The sequence below is a fragment of the Montipora capricornis genome, chromosome 10 (assembly GCF_036669925.1).
Source record: "Montipora capricornis isolate CH-2021 chromosome 10, ASM3666992v2, whole genome shotgun sequence".
In the NCBI taxonomy this organism is placed as follows: Eukaryota; Metazoa; Cnidaria; class Anthozoa; order Scleractinia; family Acroporidae; genus Montipora; species Montipora capricornis.
The window spans coordinates 4992987-5010486 of record NC_090892.1 but is presented as its reverse complement, the minus strand read 5'-3'; the positions used below and the strand labels follow the sequence as shown (position 1 = coordinate 5010486).

General features: G+C 40.3%; 1 protein-coding gene across 2 annotated transcripts in view; it reads left to right on the top strand.

Moving 5' to 3' along the window:
• The window catches only part of LOC138022166 (piwi-like protein 1), a 29680-nt gene extending 19381 nt beyond the window's left edge, over nt 1–10299 (top strand). For both annotated transcript variants that reach the window (XM_068869200.1, XM_068869198.1), the window contains exons 16-27: nt 759–851; nt 999–1085; nt 1283–1336; nt 1762–1980; nt 3309–3488; nt 4333–4449; nt 4970–5164; nt 5798–5989; nt 6071–6147; nt 7109–7216; nt 8541–8610; nt 9452–10299. In XM_068869200.1, coding sequence (XP_068725301.1) covers nt 759–851; nt 999–1085; nt 1283–1336; nt 1762–1980; nt 3309–3488; nt 4333–4449; nt 4970–5164; nt 5798–5989; nt 6071–6147; nt 7109–7216; nt 8541–8610; nt 9452–9538 — 1479 coding nt within the window. In that variant the 3' untranslated portion in view covers nt 9539–10299. The remainder of the gene's footprint in view (nt 1–758; nt 852–998; nt 1086–1282; nt 1337–1761; nt 1981–3308; nt 3489–4332; nt 4450–4969; nt 5165–5797; nt 5990–6070; nt 6148–7108; nt 7217–8540; nt 8611–9451) is intronic.
• The last annotated feature ends 7201 nt before the right edge of the window (nt 10300–17500 follow it).

The window sequence follows — 17500 nt, the reverse complement described above, 5'->3', positions numbered from 1 at the left end:
CGACGAGTGCGTTATAGAGGTGCCACAAGTCTTGAACGAACGCCTTCCCATCTCCTCGGGCCTGGTTTACCCATCGAAGGAACGAGGAGTCTGGGAACGAGATTGCACCATCACAGATCGTGTAAACTTATCTTTCCTCCAGCGACGGAACCATCGACTCGCTGATGCCGTATTCTCCGGCGATCTCGGAGTTATTTTCTACAGCTTCTGCTTCGGCGACTATTTTAAGTTTAAAGAGCGAGGTTGTAAGGTTTCCAGTCGAATAACTTTTTATAAAACGCTTCGCTTGCACGAAGACACGTTTCCTGTGAGGTCAACAATTGTTTAATAATATTCGTCACGTCACGATCACGTTGCTTGTTCGTTTCTTATCTTTCGTGTTCATTAATTTTGATTGCTTTGAGTATAATTTTTCAGTCAATGTCAATTTGTATTTTAAATTACGAAAATTCCATAGTCGATAATACACATCAAGACCTAAAATGGGTCTCGGCTTATAGCCGAGTATTATGCATTTACAATTCGTGTCAATCAAGTTGATTTTTTCCGTAAGAAGTTTGGGGTCTCGGCTTATAGCCGAGCTCGGCTTGTAGCCGAATAAGTACGGTAGATTCCTTTTGGGGAGAAGCTTTCAAATTATGGTCACCAGCTTTCCCACAATTCTGTACATTTGGAATTTACAGAAATGCTGAGCACAAATTTCTGTTAGTATCACAGAGAAAATGTTCTCAATCTTTTTAACTTTCTTTTTGTCGTAGGGTAAAAAACCAGGACTAGTCTGTTTAATTCCGGAACTATGCTACATCACTGGACTCACAGATTCTGTAAGACAAGACTTCAGAGTGATGAAGGTCAGTAATATTTTGCTATTCAGGGAAACAGTAATTTTTTTCAAGCACTGCCCCTGAGGAATTTTGTCAGTGAAGGGAAACATTTCACAACACTTATGCCACAGGGCTTAGAAGGAATGTGATTGAGTCTTTGTATTTGTATTCTAGGACATAGCAGCCCACACAAGAGTGAGCCCAATGCAGAGGCAACAAGCAATGATGAAGTTCATTGACAACATCAATTCTTGCCCAGAGGTAGAATGCTGTTAATGTAAAATTAGTAGTTTTGTTCATTTTGGAAGTTCAACCTTGCACTGGTTGTACATCAGTTTTTGAAGAAACAAAGTAAGAGCATCACTTTGTATACACTTTCCTAAATTAGGGGTATGGAAATTTTCTGGAACCACACATTATAGCTGCCACATGATATTCTTTTTTGCCTTCTGTTTTAGGCTGTTAAAGAGCTAACATCTTGGGGAGTTCAACTTGACCAAACAATGCTTAGAGTAAGTGAACCAAGTTTATCGTGAATCGAGAATTTCAGAATGGTTTCAGACAGGTCACAGGGACCTGTTTACTGGGACTTTGTTCCTGTCATTTCAGCTAATTAACATCCAGTTTTTACTAGGATGAACCCTTTATAAACACCCAAACTATTTTTTTGTCAAAGTGGATGAAGTTAACACAATACCATTTAGTCAAGTGAGATGGTTTAACCCATTGCAAAACACCTTGGATTCTTCATTGCTTTTGACATTCTTGATTGCTTTGACGGTTCCCTGGTGAAAGGAGCCAATTTGCAAATTTGGGGTGGGGGAGGGTTGGGAATTTATTGAAATTTTACTCAATTTTCTTTACACACATGCTTTATCTCTAGTTTCATGTTGCAATAAATTTATATATGTAACATAATTGCCATTCACTTTTTCAGACTCAGGGACGGCAGCTACCACTAGAGAAGATTGTCCTTGGGAGAACATCATTTCAGTCTAGCCCTCAGGCTGACTGGGGTCAGCAAGCTGTTAATGAGCAAGTGATCACTCCTGTTCCACTCAACAAATGGATTGTTTTCTTTGTTAATAGAGACAAGAGCAAGGCTCTGGATTTCATCAATATGATGAGGAAAGTGACCCCTGCTATGGGCATTCAGGTAGGGTCATAATCTGTGCAATGTGACAAGGAGTTTCGTTAAATCTTTCTCTCCGGAACTGGACTCCATTGATGAGTAAAATCGTCTGGCATTAGACAAGGTAAAAATTTACAAGTGTCACTCCTAGAAGGGGAAGGCAGGGTGTTCATTAAGATTATCTTCTGGAGGTCATCTGGGTTTGGCTGCGGGGCATTTTGAATGTGTTTGATGTAGTAAAGCAAGAGGAAAACAGGCCGGTAAATTTGTGGGAAAATAGTGTTCATAGGTGGTTGATTTGCACTCAGCCTGACCTTTAATGAACCCTCTGGAAATGTTAAGGACGGTGCCTACTAATTCAAAGGTATTTTTGCGTGGTTTACTGAATATGCAGGAAAAGCAGATCTTAACAAGTGTTATTGAAATCCAAAAAGAAACTCTTGGGGGTAACCACGCATTTTTCAAAGATAATTAATCAACAATATTTGTAAAAAGTTTTAAAATACAAAGCAATGTATGATGTTCTTTTCCAAATTGAAGCTCAGTTATCTCTGAAAAATGCATAGTTACACCCAAGTTTCATTTTGGATACCAAGATCACTTGCTAAGTTCTGCTTTCTCCGCATAGTTTTGAACCGCGCAAAAATATCCCTGTATTAATAAGTACTAGCAATAGGAAATCCGAGTATCTCGAGATGCGCAATAACAATAGTAGGCACCGTCCTTAAATTAGCATCTTTGGACATATTATTTTCTTAACATTCTACTTGATAGCAGGGCCAAAAGGACACTAACAAAGGCAACTTATATCTTGTTTATTTAGTTCCTTTATGTCCTCTTAGCTTTGTTATTAAGCGAAATTTGAATATCCATCAAAAATGGCCTATTTTGAAGTAAGCATTTCGGAAAGTATCTATTCTTTATAGAGTTAAGAAGTCACATCAGGTAAGGAAGCATCAAAACAAACTCAGACCTTGATAAGCAAGGCTGCTGCCTAAGAAAAAATTCCGGGAGCCCTTCGGGCTTCCAACATTAAAAATTAGTAGCCCAAGTCATTTTTTCAAGAGCCCAGAATTAATTAATTTCAGCTGGGTTCATATTTACAAGAAAGTGAGGATGAATCAAATAAGGCACCCCTTCGGGCTACTTGTTCAGAAATTTGGTCGCCGCTCGCAAATAAGGCGCCTCGGGCGACCGTTACCAGTAGGCAGCAACCTTGATAAGTGTTAAATCTTAAGTTTTTAAATACTGGTAAGTATTTAATCATGATAAACATTGTATGGTTAATCATAGTAATCACAGTTTTGAGTGGCTGAATTAATCAGAGCACTCTCTCCTTATCATATATGTAGGTAAATGATCCAGTGCCAATTGAGATGCCAAATGACAGAACTGAAACTTACCTGCGCAATATTAGGGAGAACTTGACCCCTCAGGTCCAAATGGTGGTCATTATCTTTCCAACGTCTAGAGATGATCGCTACTCTGCTGTAAAGAAGCTATGCTGTGTTGAAAGCCCTGTTCCCTCACAGGTAACACTGTAAATTGCTGTTGATATTCCCAGTTTTAAGGCAATGACGCTTTTGGAATAGCATTTAATAAGGGTGGACCCTCAGTTGTTCAATTGGTTAGATAGAGCTATCATTTTTCTGAATTACTGAGGCCTAAATGTTGTTTACAGCGAAATCCAGGAATTGCACCGGCCTGTGATTGGCTGTTGGCATGTTTCATGTAGAAGGACTCTGGACAACTTGTGATAATTATGCAATTAAAATTCATATCCACTGTATTTAGGTCTACATGTAAGCAGTCATCTCAAATAGTGCTTAAGCCTAAACACCTATTTTAAACAGCGTTGATCAACAGTGTTTTAAGTCTAAGGACCGGTTGTAAAAAGGTTAGCTTTCAATAACTGTTGTGGTAGCCGAGTTTTTTTTTTTTTTCTGACAAAAGTTGATATATATATGAAAGCCATATATTTGAACTGTGGAAACAATCAAGTCAAGATGAAGGTCAGTGCAGTTATAAATGTTACTTGAGCAGTAAGGAAAGAAAGCCAGAAAAAGTAATGTTTATAACTGTGATGGTCTTTATTTTCAACTTTATTTTTTTAACTTTAATTTGAAAAGGGGGTGGGGAAAGTATCCATTATAAAGCTTGTTTCATGCGAGTGAAGGAAGAATGGTGTAATTCCTGAATTAAATGTTCTTCTGTCATTGTTAGAATGATACATGTACTCCAGGGTATGTACAATCGTTGATTTGGAATCGTGCTTGTTGGGTGTACTTTTAGTTGCTTGTCATGATACTGATCCAAATGTGGTGCAAAGATGTGAAATATTGAAGTTGCTGTTGTTACTCTTTACTTTGTGTGTAGGTTATCAATGCGAAGACGATTTCACAGCAGAACAAGCTGCGCAGTGTTACCCAGAAAATAGCATTACAGATCAACTGTAAACTGGGTGGAGAACTTTGGGCCTTAGACATACCATTGGTTAGTTTTCACCATCACATGGACACTTTGCAGCTATAGGCAATATACGAAATCCCCACAACATTGTTGTGTTCCTGGAATCTTAAATATCCTCGCTCATAGACAATAAAAATCATGTTGCAGTTGACCTAAAACTTCTAGATTAAGATTGTTGTTTTGGGCGTTTAAGTCATATCGTTGATTCAGAAAATTTTAGTGGGCGTTCTTTAGATTCTTCTGCATTTGAATTGGCTACGCTACTAGAGGACTATTAGTAATAGTCCTAGAGTAGCGAAAAGCGTGACGCTTTTTTTCGTTTTACTCCCAAATAAATATTTCTTCAACTTGGATTTGCTAACTTTATTGTTGCCTTTTCTGTCCGACTAGTTGGGTGAAACTAAAACAATTAGACCCTTCGCCCTCATGGGCTATTGACCCGTAGCCCTTGCCCTTGTTAAATAGCACTTGGTTCAATTCAACTACATGTATCGAAGTGGTATTTTAAGCAGGTTAACTTTGTTTTGTAATGTTCACCGTTTAGAAAAGCTTGATGGTGATTGGCATTGATGTATATCATGATGCCTCCCGAGGGGGACGTTCAGTCGGAGGGTTTGTTGCCAGCATGAACAAGAACCTCACGCGTTGGTATTCAAGGGTGTGCTTCCAGTCTCCTGGACAAGAGCTCATCGACGGACTGAAAATGGCTCTCACTGCTTCACTGAAAAAGTATCATGAGGTGAGACCCTTACATCATGCACTCAGGTCGTAGATTTTTTATTTACGTACGGTGCCTACTAATTCAAAGGTATTTTTGCGTGGTTGTATGAATTTGGCGGAAAAGCAGATCTTAACAAGTGTTGGTGAAATCCAAAGAGAAAATTGGGGTTACCACGCATTTTTGAAAGATAATTAATCATCGATATTTGTGATAAGCTTTAAAATACAAAGCAATGTATGGCGTTCCTTTCCAATGTGAAGCGTAATTATCTCTGAAAATTGCATGCTTGCCCCCAGTTTTCCTTTTGAATACCAAGAACACTTGGTAAGTTCGGCATTATGCACATAGTTTTAAGCCGCGCAAAAACATCCCTGCATTTGTAAGCACTACCGATAGGAAGCCCGGGTATCTGGAGATGCGCAATAACGATAGTAGGCACCGTCCCTAAGGTGAGCAGACGTAAAGATACAGGAGAGACTCTTTCTGAGAGAAAGAAAAGTATTGTTGCCACTCTAAAATGCAAGTTAAAATAAATGTTGTCAAGTCTCTCTTTAAACGCGATGTGGGACTTGTCTCAATCTTTCCCAGTTTAACCTAGCAAAATGACGTCGGTTGTAGAGAGAACTTCTTTCACTTTTCTTCTCTTTACAGGTGAACCAGGCATTACCAGATCGTATTGTTGTATTCCGTGACGGTGTGGGGGATGGCCAGCTTAGAACTGTGGCAGGATATGAAGTGCAGCAACTGTCCGAGTGTTTTACTCTGTTTGGTGAGGGCTACACCCCCAAGATGGCTGTTGTCATTGTGTCCAAGCGTATCAACACCAGAATCTTTTCAACCCAGGTCAGTGACTTGTCATTATAAGCTTGTCTTCATTTTGTAACTGTGTGACAACTGTCTCGCTACGTTTTTCTGGCCATTCAGGGTCATGGACCGATGCCCAAGTTGGATAACCCAAGTCCTGGTACAGTTTTGGACCATACTATCACACGAAGAGACTGGTAAGCGAATTCATTGTAGAGCTTCAGTTTGTGTTTACAAACTTAAAAACATTTTTCTTTATTTGACAATCATTCCATCATCTCCTGCGGGATACCTGGTGGTGAATTGGCAGCAAGGTGCAGAATTTGAAAGCAAACTGTTCAATACTTAAGGTGATTCCCGGGTAAAAGAACCCGTCATAGATTTCCGATGAAACTTGGTATGATGACATTACAGTACAAGGACATGTTAAAAAGGTAATAAAAAGAGGGGGTCACCGTGCTTGTTTTCATGCTACGATGCTGACAAATATGGTTATTTAGGTGACTTTTGGTTATCTCAGTGCACAACAAACAAGATCGATTATTTTTCAATGCGGCGTGCTATATCACACAGAGTTCGACTTTCTTTGATTGCTTATTCATCTACGTCCCAGAAAAAATGGCTTCAAATACCCTGCATTATTAATTGATATTTTTATCCTTTAAAGGAAACATAATTTGGACTTGCTCTGCTGGGCCCGTTACGTCTCTATCTGTAGCATTTATTTCATTTGCCAAAAAAGTAGCTATAGATTTCTGCCAAAATTTTTCTCAGTTATTGCGGATATTGTTCTCATTGAATTTATAAAATAAAAAGTGGGGGTCACCGTGCTCGTTTAAGAGAAAAGGAGCTTTTATCTCGCTATCGAGCTTAGTTTGAGGGAAATCCCTTATGGTTTGTACGCGCGCGCGCTCATGTGCGCGTGCTGATGACGCAAAAATCGTGCGCAGTAGGAATGCGCAATGCAAAACCAGGGAATCACCTTAAATACACATGTAGTTTTGCTTGAATGTGTGGAATGTTTGAATGTGTTTTGTAGTTGTTGTTCGATAAAAGCAAATGGTTGCCGTATACTTTGCCTGTGTTTGAGATACAATGGGCAAGGGTGACTCCCACTTTACAGAGAGGTTCTTTATTTGGCGTATTTTTTTCCCATAGGTATGACTTCTATCTCGTCAGTCAACATGTCCGCCAGGGAACAGTAACCCCAACTCACTACGTCATTGTTTATGACAAATCGGAACTTAAGCCCGACTACATGCAAAGGTAATGGCAGGCTTTAAGAATTGTAAAAAACCGAGAACGTGTGACAGAGCGCGGAGGAAACGTCAGCACCTAAACTAGTCAAACCGGTTCTCCACTGTACAACATCCATGTGTACAATACTATATCGTGGAACATTTGTACTCGTTTCATGCGTTTTTTGTACAGTAACTAACACAGTTGGATAACAAACAGCGGTATTTACCCTTATCTAACTATAACGATAACCTCTACCCTAACCCTGTTGTTACAAATATGTAGGAAAAGGTTGGACTTAAAGGGACTATCCGTGTTGAATATCAAAATTGGGCCTGTATCTAATTACTTGCATATCTGGACATAAGCGAGTCGTTAGGGACCCTAATCCACCGAAATTCGTTCCCAAACATTTCAACTCGAGGCTCGGGCTACGAAATCTGTAGAGGCTTTGCACGGCAGCCATTTTGCATGCGCGCGAGTAAGGACCATTGGTAGAGTCTATAAAAGTATCCTAACGGAAAATGTTTGCTAACGTGACCAGCAGCTATATCAAGGAAACAAAGACAAACTTTGAATAGAAACAGAGTTCCATAAGAGAAAAACACGAAATTATGGTATTTTAGAAGGAAATCTGTGTTCTCGCTATTATAATGAAAAATATGGCGATTTTTTACCCCCGTTAGACATAATCATTCGTCAAAGAAATACATTTATCATGATATTTACTGTGATAAACATTGATCTCTTTCTTGACAATAGCGAGAATACTCTATTTATTCCAGTCCTAGCAGTAAAGCGGGACAATTGTCACTTTAACCAAGTTGGAGGGCCTAGCTCCCGCCCAAGAGAGTCCCGTTCATCATCCGAACTACAATCGTGGTTAAAAGTTGTTGGGAAGGTTGCGCTCATCACTACCCTTCACACCTAATTCGATTATTCTAACTATTGGCTGTACTTATTTGGGAAATATCATACTCTTGTCGACCCCTCCCCCATATTCAATGTTGGAAGAAAAGTCACCATTTTGTTGTTTGGAAAATCCAACATTGATAAGGGGGAGTGGGGGGGGGGGGGGGGGGGTTATTTCCAATGTGATTCTACCTTCCCAACACTTGGTCCATGATTGTAGTGATCGGAAAGTCGTCGATTCACAGCGACTACTGTAAAGGAACACTCGGACTTTTTTCGAGTATCTCACCAGCGGAAAAATTCATGTCATCATTCCAACATTCAGCAGCACTCAAATCTCCGTGCATAAGAATCCGAAAACCACTCGAGGTTTTCTTTGACAAAGACAGCTTCTGTGCTTTTGGGAAACAAAATTTAACGCCTTTTTTTTTCTCTGCAGATTGTCGTACAAGCTAACGCATTTATATTACAACTGGCCTGGCACAGTCAGGGTGCCTGCTCCGTGTCAGGTAGGTTTAATCTGAGGAATCGTAGCCTTCCGATCTTTAGTACCGTTTTCACTCCATAGAATTCGTCTACTCTTTGAGATCACATTAAGAGGAGAAGGTCGTGCTGTATTGCTTCAGTTGACTTGAATGTAAGTTGCTACCTGCAACAAAGGCCAAGACAGACAGATAATCTATTTTGCTCGTAGGTTCATCTTCGTCGTAATAGGCCACCTCGAAATATACCATAATACCCTTTGTTTGTCTTTACACCCCCCCCCCCCCCCCTTTCAAATTTTGCATAAACGTTGTTTCCAGTCTCTCTTGGGACTTACAATGGTCCCAAGAGAAAACAAAAACAATGCTTATTCAAAATTTGGGAGGACAGACAAAGAGTATTATAGTATTTCCCGAAGTGGCCTATAAGTCAGTCTATGCTTACTTCAAAAAAACACTGGGCTTATGTCGCTTTAGAATCATAATTTTATCCATGGAATTCCAAAGATGAACAGCAACAACGACGGTGGCGTATTTGCACCTAAGTGAATACTCCCTTTAAAGCCGTCACAGGTCTTTGCGAAGCGCAATGCCTGCAGTGCAGGCGTCTTATCGATCCTCCCGAACTAATTCGAGCCACCATGTTGGATGAATGTTCTTTCCCCTCCCTCTCACTTCTCCCGCTTTTGACCTACCCCCTTGGTGCGATTTACTCCTCTCCCCACTCATGAACTTCCTCTCCTTCAGAAATTCAAGATGGCGGCCAAAAATTCCGGGGAGGATTATGCTTAGCCCGTGTCAATTAAAATACGCCTTCACTGCGACTACGAAGCGCATTAACACAACGCTGTTGTTGTTTGTCTTGCAGTATGCCCACAAGTTAGCGTATTTGGTCGGACAGAACATTCATAACGAGCCTTCACACGATCTTTCTGATCGTCTTTTCTTCTTGTGAGTCGTGTTTCTCATCATGAGACAGGATGTAAAGTTTCTGGCAAAGTAGTCCGAAAGAAGCTGTTGTGGTACATAATCCTGTCAAGATGTTGTCAAAGTTAACCGATCGTTGGTGTGTCTCGCCGGTCAAATGAACTAAACTGTTGCTGTTTCGGTATTTATTTATATTTAAATTATAGTGGTCAAGTGATCGAAAACTACAAGAATTTTGAAGGTGAAATGATCAATAAGAGCATTTTGTATGATGTGGGCAAATCACTTCAATGTTATTAATTGTGAAACTGATTAGAATAATGTTAAGGAAATCATCACTAAATACTACCCTTTTTACACGTTAAGATGTTGCAGTTTGGTTTTAAATAATCGCTTGTTTATAGTGTACTTATCGTAGGGCTGATAGTGGCTTTTGAAGTGGAACCGTTTGTTTCGAGGCCGACTAACGCAAAAATGCTCGATAAAACGTTTTTCGGAGTTTTAACTTTTTCCGTTGGAAATGTCATTCAGGCAGAAAGTAAAGAAGGTCCGATTTACAAAACTGGTGAGCAAAAATCTTGTCGGAAATATTTCTTGAGAGGCAAAAAGCGATGATTCTTGTTGCACCATCATTTTCTTTTGACTTGTCTACCCCGGGGACTCATTGTTCGCCGAAGCCTTTGTGGGGCCAATAAAATAGCGAGACACACATCATAGTGTTTACAGCAAACGTCAGGCTTAATTTTGCATTTATCTGAAAATAAAAGAACTATGTAATTTCTTGCCTGTTATCGGGATTTATTGAGCAACTTCTTTAAAGAGAGGAAAACGTTACGATGAGGGATCATTCATGCTTTTGAGATAATCGGCAGCTTGTCCTTTTACGTGAGTGCAATGCTCAATCTCTTTATAACTACAAGGCGACTTCACAAAGCACGATGCTGTTAAAGAAAAGAGGAGATCTTACCCGAATAGGCCATTTCCGAGTTCATGTCTGCCTCCTCTTCAAAGCGAGTCTAAGTGTGTAGTTCATTCATATGTAAAGTAGAACTAATTACCATCACAAAAACTTTGCACTTAGACTCGCTTTGAAGAGGAGGCGGATATGAACTCGGAAATGGCCTATTTGCTCACATTTTAGTGCAGCTCTCTACAATATAACGTTTGTTTTTTACGACGGCAACAAATCGTTCTATCTTTACTTTAAAAGCTTTCTTGCCACTACTCTGTGTTGCAGGCTTCTTTGCTGGTTTTGTACAAAGTTGCCGAGACGAAACATCCGTGAAATACCAACGATAGCGCAAAGTTTAAAGCCTGGGTTTCACTAGTGACGCAGGCACAAGGATAAGTAGCTTATGCTCAGTGAAAACGAACGTCGACATAAGAATGAGAATCAACCACGGGGCATAGGCCATTGTGTTCAAATGCTCAGACGCGGGGAATCTGGAACGAGTGCTTTAATTGGCCAGACGTAGCATATTTCCTTGTGCTTATGCTGCGTTTCGTTTTCTTACTACGCAAGCGAACGCAAGCATAAGCCGAAGCACAAGGAAAAAGAAAAAAATTGATCCTTGCGTTTGTGCATATGTTTGCGTCAACCAGGGTTTTCACGGTGAAATAAGCGCTCTTACGCTTGCGCTAGCGTCGCTAGTGAAATCCAGGCTTAAGGTACCAGTATAGCCCAAATGACCATCATTTGTTGACGCCGCTTCGTGGGCCGACGTTTGACGCAAACCCCAATAAAGTATTTTCTGAAAGCTTAGGAATTGTAGGGTACGCTTTGTTATTCAATTAAGGACGTTCGCGCGAAAATTTTTCAACATTGATTTTTTTCTGAAACTTTTACCACTGTAAGATGATGAGTTAGTTATGTCAGAAATGTAAAAAAAATGGGGGGTCACCGACTTCGTTTTGGAGAGAACATGCCCGGAAAAACACCCAAAATGTGACAAAATCGGGCTTCGTTAGCGAATAAGGCCAGTGTCTGTAAACCCAAATATATTGCAATTAAATCTTTGAAGTGAAATCTTCTCTGCCAAATATTGTTAAGTGGACTTATTAAGTGAATATCAAGTTCGCATTTAGCGACCACAGTTTCACTCGCCTTGCAGCCGCAAGATGGCAAGATTTGATGTCCCGTGAGCAGAAATCTTGAAATTTTTTTAACTTCCCACATTGATTTTTTGTTCATTTTTGGACAACGTGGAGATAATTGTAAATAAATTCCGTTTCTGAAAAGAAAAATAGGGGTCACCGAACGTCCAAGACCGTTAAATCCAGGCAAAGCTATAGCAATGGCCTTTTGCCCTATCATTTCTCATATTATTACTTAGCGCGCGCGATCGTGTATGACGTGGCGTGTGCATTTGCGTGCGCAGTAGGGATGCGCAGAAACAATTGGCGCGAACGTCCTTAAATAAAAAAAACCAACGTTTTTCGAATATAGTGCCGGATTTCCGAAAGTACCAAGGTTCACTAATCAAGTTCACACCTGCGTTTTTGAGACGCGGACGGCAACCGGAAGTGAGCTGTTTTCCCTTTTAACTTGTCTTCACACAACCACATTTACATTGCTGAGTATCTTTTCGCCACTGTAGATGATAATATAAAAATCTGGGAGACACCACTGCCTTGACACACGAAATGGTCTCTTCCAGTTGCCGTCCGCGTTTCAAAAACGGGCTGGTTTTGCACGTACTGGGTTCTGCACGTACTGGAGCAAAGATTTCATCGTTGATTCATTCCTCACGGGAACATTAGGGCCCACAAATGACCAGCTCCCAACGTCAGTGGCTTCATAGCTCAGTTGGTTAGAGCGTCACACCGGTATAGCGAGGTCACGGGTTCAAACCCCGTTGAAGTCCTGATTTTTTCAGGCTTCTCTACGCAATTGCAAAAATTGCGAGGATCATAGCTTCACTTGATTATATATACTTTATTGAGGTTTGCGTCAAACGTCTGCCCACGAAGCGGCGCCAACAAATAATGGTCATTTTGGGATACTCTCGTACTTTATTTAATTCCATAATACACCTCTTTTACCCCATAATAATTTACCTAGGCATTTTTTTCGATTTTCTCATGGGACATCTTCATGTCCCAGGAGAAATTGCAAACAATGATTATGCTGAATTTTGGGTGGTAAAAGAGGTGTATTGCTGGATTTGAGACAGTGGAGAATAATGATACCTCACCAAATAAGCCATAAGTGCGACAGAAACTCAAGCCAACTTGAGACCTGCTGCATCTGCTCAAGTACACATTAAACCAGACAAGAGGTCGTACTTCCTCTTCTGAAGATTCCCCTGCTACCAAGTAAGGTACTTCAACGAAAATAAACCCGTTCACATTCGAAGATGAACTTGGGAATACTTAAAAGCCTTCTTACGTCCCTAGTATGAACCCGCCTGATGTTTCCGTGGACGTTTGATTTTTCGTTTCTTAAACTGCCTTTTAGGAAATTTAATGTAAAGTAGCTTGCCTCAAAACGTCATTCGTTAAAAGAGGCGGGAGTAGCTTTAGTTAGCTTATACCTCCGAACATTTTTCTGCCCAGCCATTAGGAGCGACAACGATCATCTCTTAGTGCGATTCAAACTCGCATTCGCTTAGCGCAGAGTAGGCGAAGTAACCTATATACAACTTGTACGCCACCGGTAGTAAACGCAGAGAACAAGGTTCACTGTTTTTTCCCCTCGCTGTTTTGCGGAAGAAAGCGCACAAGAAATAAGTACATTGTAGGTTTTGTCTCTTGGCATTTCGGTTACCGCGCTTTTTGCAGGAACTCCGTAGCAGACGCTACCCGCCATACAGGCAACGTTTGTGAACATTGAGGTTTTTTTTATCTTCGTCAGATGCAAGAAGAAGGCAGTCTCACCTCTAGCTTCTCATTGCGTTAGTCTCCAAATTTCTCTTTTTTGTTATATGTTAACGATATTCAACATTGCTCCAGAGAACTTCAATGTTTCCTTTTCTCCGGATGATACTAATGTCCTTTATTCTCAAGAAAATCTCGAGACATTGGAATTAATTGTAAATACTGAATTGAACAGCTTATTTAATTGGCTAACCTCAAATAAACTTACACGTAACAGAAAGAAAACAAACTTTGTTATTTTTACCTACCCCAGATTAATATTTTTGATAATGAAGAAAATTAAGAATGTATATTCTTGAACGTAAGAACTGCATTAAATTTCTTGGGTTATTGATTAATGAAAATCTGAGTTGGAAAGACCATGTTCATACCCTCACAACAAAAAGAAGCAAAACTGTCCTTTTAATTGCGAAGTTAAGACATTGTTCCGAATCGAAGTCATCTTAATATTTACAAGTCTCTCATTGTACCTGTATATAACATATGGATTAACTTCTTGGGGAAGTGCATCTGAGACCCTATTAAATAAAGTTCTTGTCCTTCAAAAACGTGCACTCCGTCTTGCTCACTTAGCTCACGCAAGGGAACATGCAATACCTCCTTTCTTGAAAGAAAAACGTCTACCGCTTAAATTCCTATATTATGAGAAAGTTGTTAATTTTTGATGTATAGCTATACTAATTTTGCACCGATTAACATTTCGAATTTATTTTCTAAAATTACTAGTCTTCATCCTTAAGGCCTGGGCAAACGCTGGCAACATCTTGCAACATTCTTGCATGATGTTAAGACGTGTGTTAACGGACTGGCTAAACGAACGCAACATTTTCAACTTTCTTAATGCAACATGTCAATGTTTATGCGCCCCAGGCCCCCGGCGCGCGACAAGTGAACCTAGCGCGCATGCCCTAATGCAACAATGTTGTGTGAACGTGGCCAAACGAGTACAACATCATGCAACATCCAAAATATTGCACGAAAAATTTGACCGTTTTCAAATTTGATCGAACATGTTGCAACATATCGCTACAGGGTGGCCAAACGTACGCAACATGTTGCGAGCGTTTGGCCAGGCCTTTGCAGCACACGCTCAACATCTGAGCATGATTTTACCAAATAATCTGCACTTAGCGTTCAAAGTAATGCCTTTTCACGTGTTGGTGTTGAAATCTGGAATGGGATACCGACTAGTCTCAAAAACCTATCCAGAAGTTCTTTTAAAAAACTATTAAAACGAAACTAATTGAAATTCTAAAAACTGGAAAACTCCTACGCCGAGATAGATACCTTAATTAACAAGATGAAAAATTAAATTTCTAGCTGAGTTTTAGTCTTACTAGTTTTTCGCGTTACATATTGTTCTTTTACCTAGACTGTTTTCTTCTCCTAAATCCTTCTATCTTCTAAATATTTGAAAGCACGAAGAGTAATGTTTACATGTTGTTGTAGGTAATAATCATTTAATCCTTTAACAAAAATGTCTAAATAATTCTGTGTACAGTCGGGCTTGCCGCGATTAGCTTTTTGCTATTTGCAAGCCAGCCTAGTAATAACTTAAACCGTTTGCTGTAAGTAAATAAACCTTGACTTAATAATTTCGAAATAAAGTTCTTGGACTGAATAAAAGCATTTTCTTTTTAATCGCGTCTATGCGACTTGTGATTTCATACTTTTTCTAGCGACTCCCTTTTGAAAGAATAGCCACCCTTTATTGGCGATCCCACGCCGTTACAGTCAACTCCCGTTATAGCGGACACCCTCGGGACCACGATTTGGTGTCCGTAATAGCGGGGTGCGAGAAAATTTTTTATTTTAAACCATATTTACAGAAGGGGTCACACGTGTGTTCATTTTCATTAACTCCAGTACCTTTTTCAGACCCGTTGTCGCACGCAAAGGGCGTCAGAACTTTATTTACAAACAGAGCAGAACATAACAGAACAGGAGTTACGTACCCTTTGTGTACAGTACTCAGTACGTAAAAAACAGTCATCGTATGTTGCAGCAATGTCCATCATCGTTTTGGTTTTCTACTGTACTGAAGTACAGTAACCTACATTTCTAAAAAAAATAATTGTCAAGGAAAAACCTGAACATCAGCTAGTGATTACATCAGCTATCACATTGCCTTGAAATATCGTTCCAATCGGCTCTGTGTACCGCTTCTCCTTTGAATTGCAACTTCCCCCACTTTGTCGCCAAGGAGACTAAATTCATTAGCAACCTTAAACTCCCCTCAATGAATAAAAAAAAGCAGAAAAAATACACTTGATATGTGTGCAAATTTTCCAAGATGCTGCTCGGTGTCCGCTATAACGAGAGAGAAAACAATAAATTGTAACGTTGGGACCGAATAAAGTGTCCTTAATAGCGGGAGTTTATTTCAGTCAAACGTCTGTAACTTTCGCCGGGGATTTAGCTGCTGTCCGTAATAGCGGGGTGTCCGCAAGGCAGGAATTGACTGTATTGCGTACTACAGCTGTTAAGGGAGAGTTTCACGTCAGCCCATTTAATTCCATTGTTATTGAAACAATCGAAAACACATACAGGAAACGGAAACAATGCCATAAAAGTGGAATTACTCATTGGCAATCATTTTCGGCCATTATTTACACGGCGGAGGGTGTAAACTGCAGGTTGCAGGTCACTGCTTCGCCATAGCTGAAACAACCCAAACCTTTACAAAAATGCTAAGCTTAGGCTTAAACATTATTTTTTAGGCCTAATGTTAGCATTAGTAAAGGTTTGGGTTGTTTCAGCTGTGGTGAAGCAGTGACCTGCAACCTGCAATTTACACCCTCCAATTTACAGGGTACGATTTGTCGGCCCGATTTATCGGCCCGACAAATCGTACCGTGTAAACCGGCAGTAAGAAAAAGGATTAAAATCTCGGACCGAAACATCTTTTTCTTTTGTGAGAAACTATTTATAGGGAGACCGCCTGTACAATTAGTGTCGTGTGCATTTGGCAGGATCGCTAACTGACAACCTCGTACAGTCGTTGTACCAGTTGATGGTTAATATTCGAAGATATCCTTTTAGCATTCCAGTTTTGCTATGTTTATTATATTTCATAGTTCACATGGCACAAAAAAGCCAGTGGAGCTTCGTAAGAGAGCCAAGGACCCCTTGATAAGCGAACCGCCAGTAATTGCTGTGCACACATATCATGAAAATCTCTGCCCAGAGTAACGATGTGGAATGTGGGTACACCGTGTACCCAAGAATTTTCTCGCATATCATTTGAATGAGGACAAATTACAGCTGAAACAACCTTCATTTGGTATGCCATGAATTGAGAATGAAAAATGTTGATTGTATAGTCCTGCTCCCAGTTGTTCAAAGGATGGATGGCGCTTTCCGCCGGATAAGTCACTATCCAGTGGATAAGTCATCCAAAGAACAGTGAACTATCCGGTGGATAGCGTTATCCACCTTTTGAACAACTGGAGCCTGGGATATTTCTCTTCAGTTTTAGTCAAAACCGGTAGGAGGGTACTGATGCTCCAGAGAGATAACTACTAGAAACCCATTTGAAATCTTTCTCAAGGGTCCATTCTATGTATTTATTGACTGAGTGGGAGGGCCTGACGGGAAAATATTTGGCCCGAGGTCATGGCGTACGGACCGAGCACCAAATATTTTCCTGTCCGGCCCGACCTTAAGTCAGTCAATAATCATTTTTTACACATTTATGAGCACTCAGAAGATGAAGTTAGGAAAAAAACAAAAATCTGCACAGAAAATTTATCTGTTTTTGCATTTGCTTTTCTGGCTGTCAATAACTTGGATGTTTAAAAGCGACGAAATCCCCTAAACTTGCATCGAACCGAGCTGTACGAGTTTCAAGTAGGGCCGTACGGCTTTTTCCGGCCCTGCTCGCGCTAATGCGTACGGCCCTCATACGGGGGGTTTTCCCAATAGTTTTGCAATGAAAGCGCGCATGGGGCCGTACGGGCCATATGATAAAGTACGGGTATTAAACAATCTGCAATTAAGGGCGCGTTCTATTGACCCTATTCCGGAATAAGAATACGCGGAGTGATGATTTAAAACACTATGTGTGGCGTTTTGCAGCAACAAGGATAATAAAGCTATGTTTAAAATAGCATTT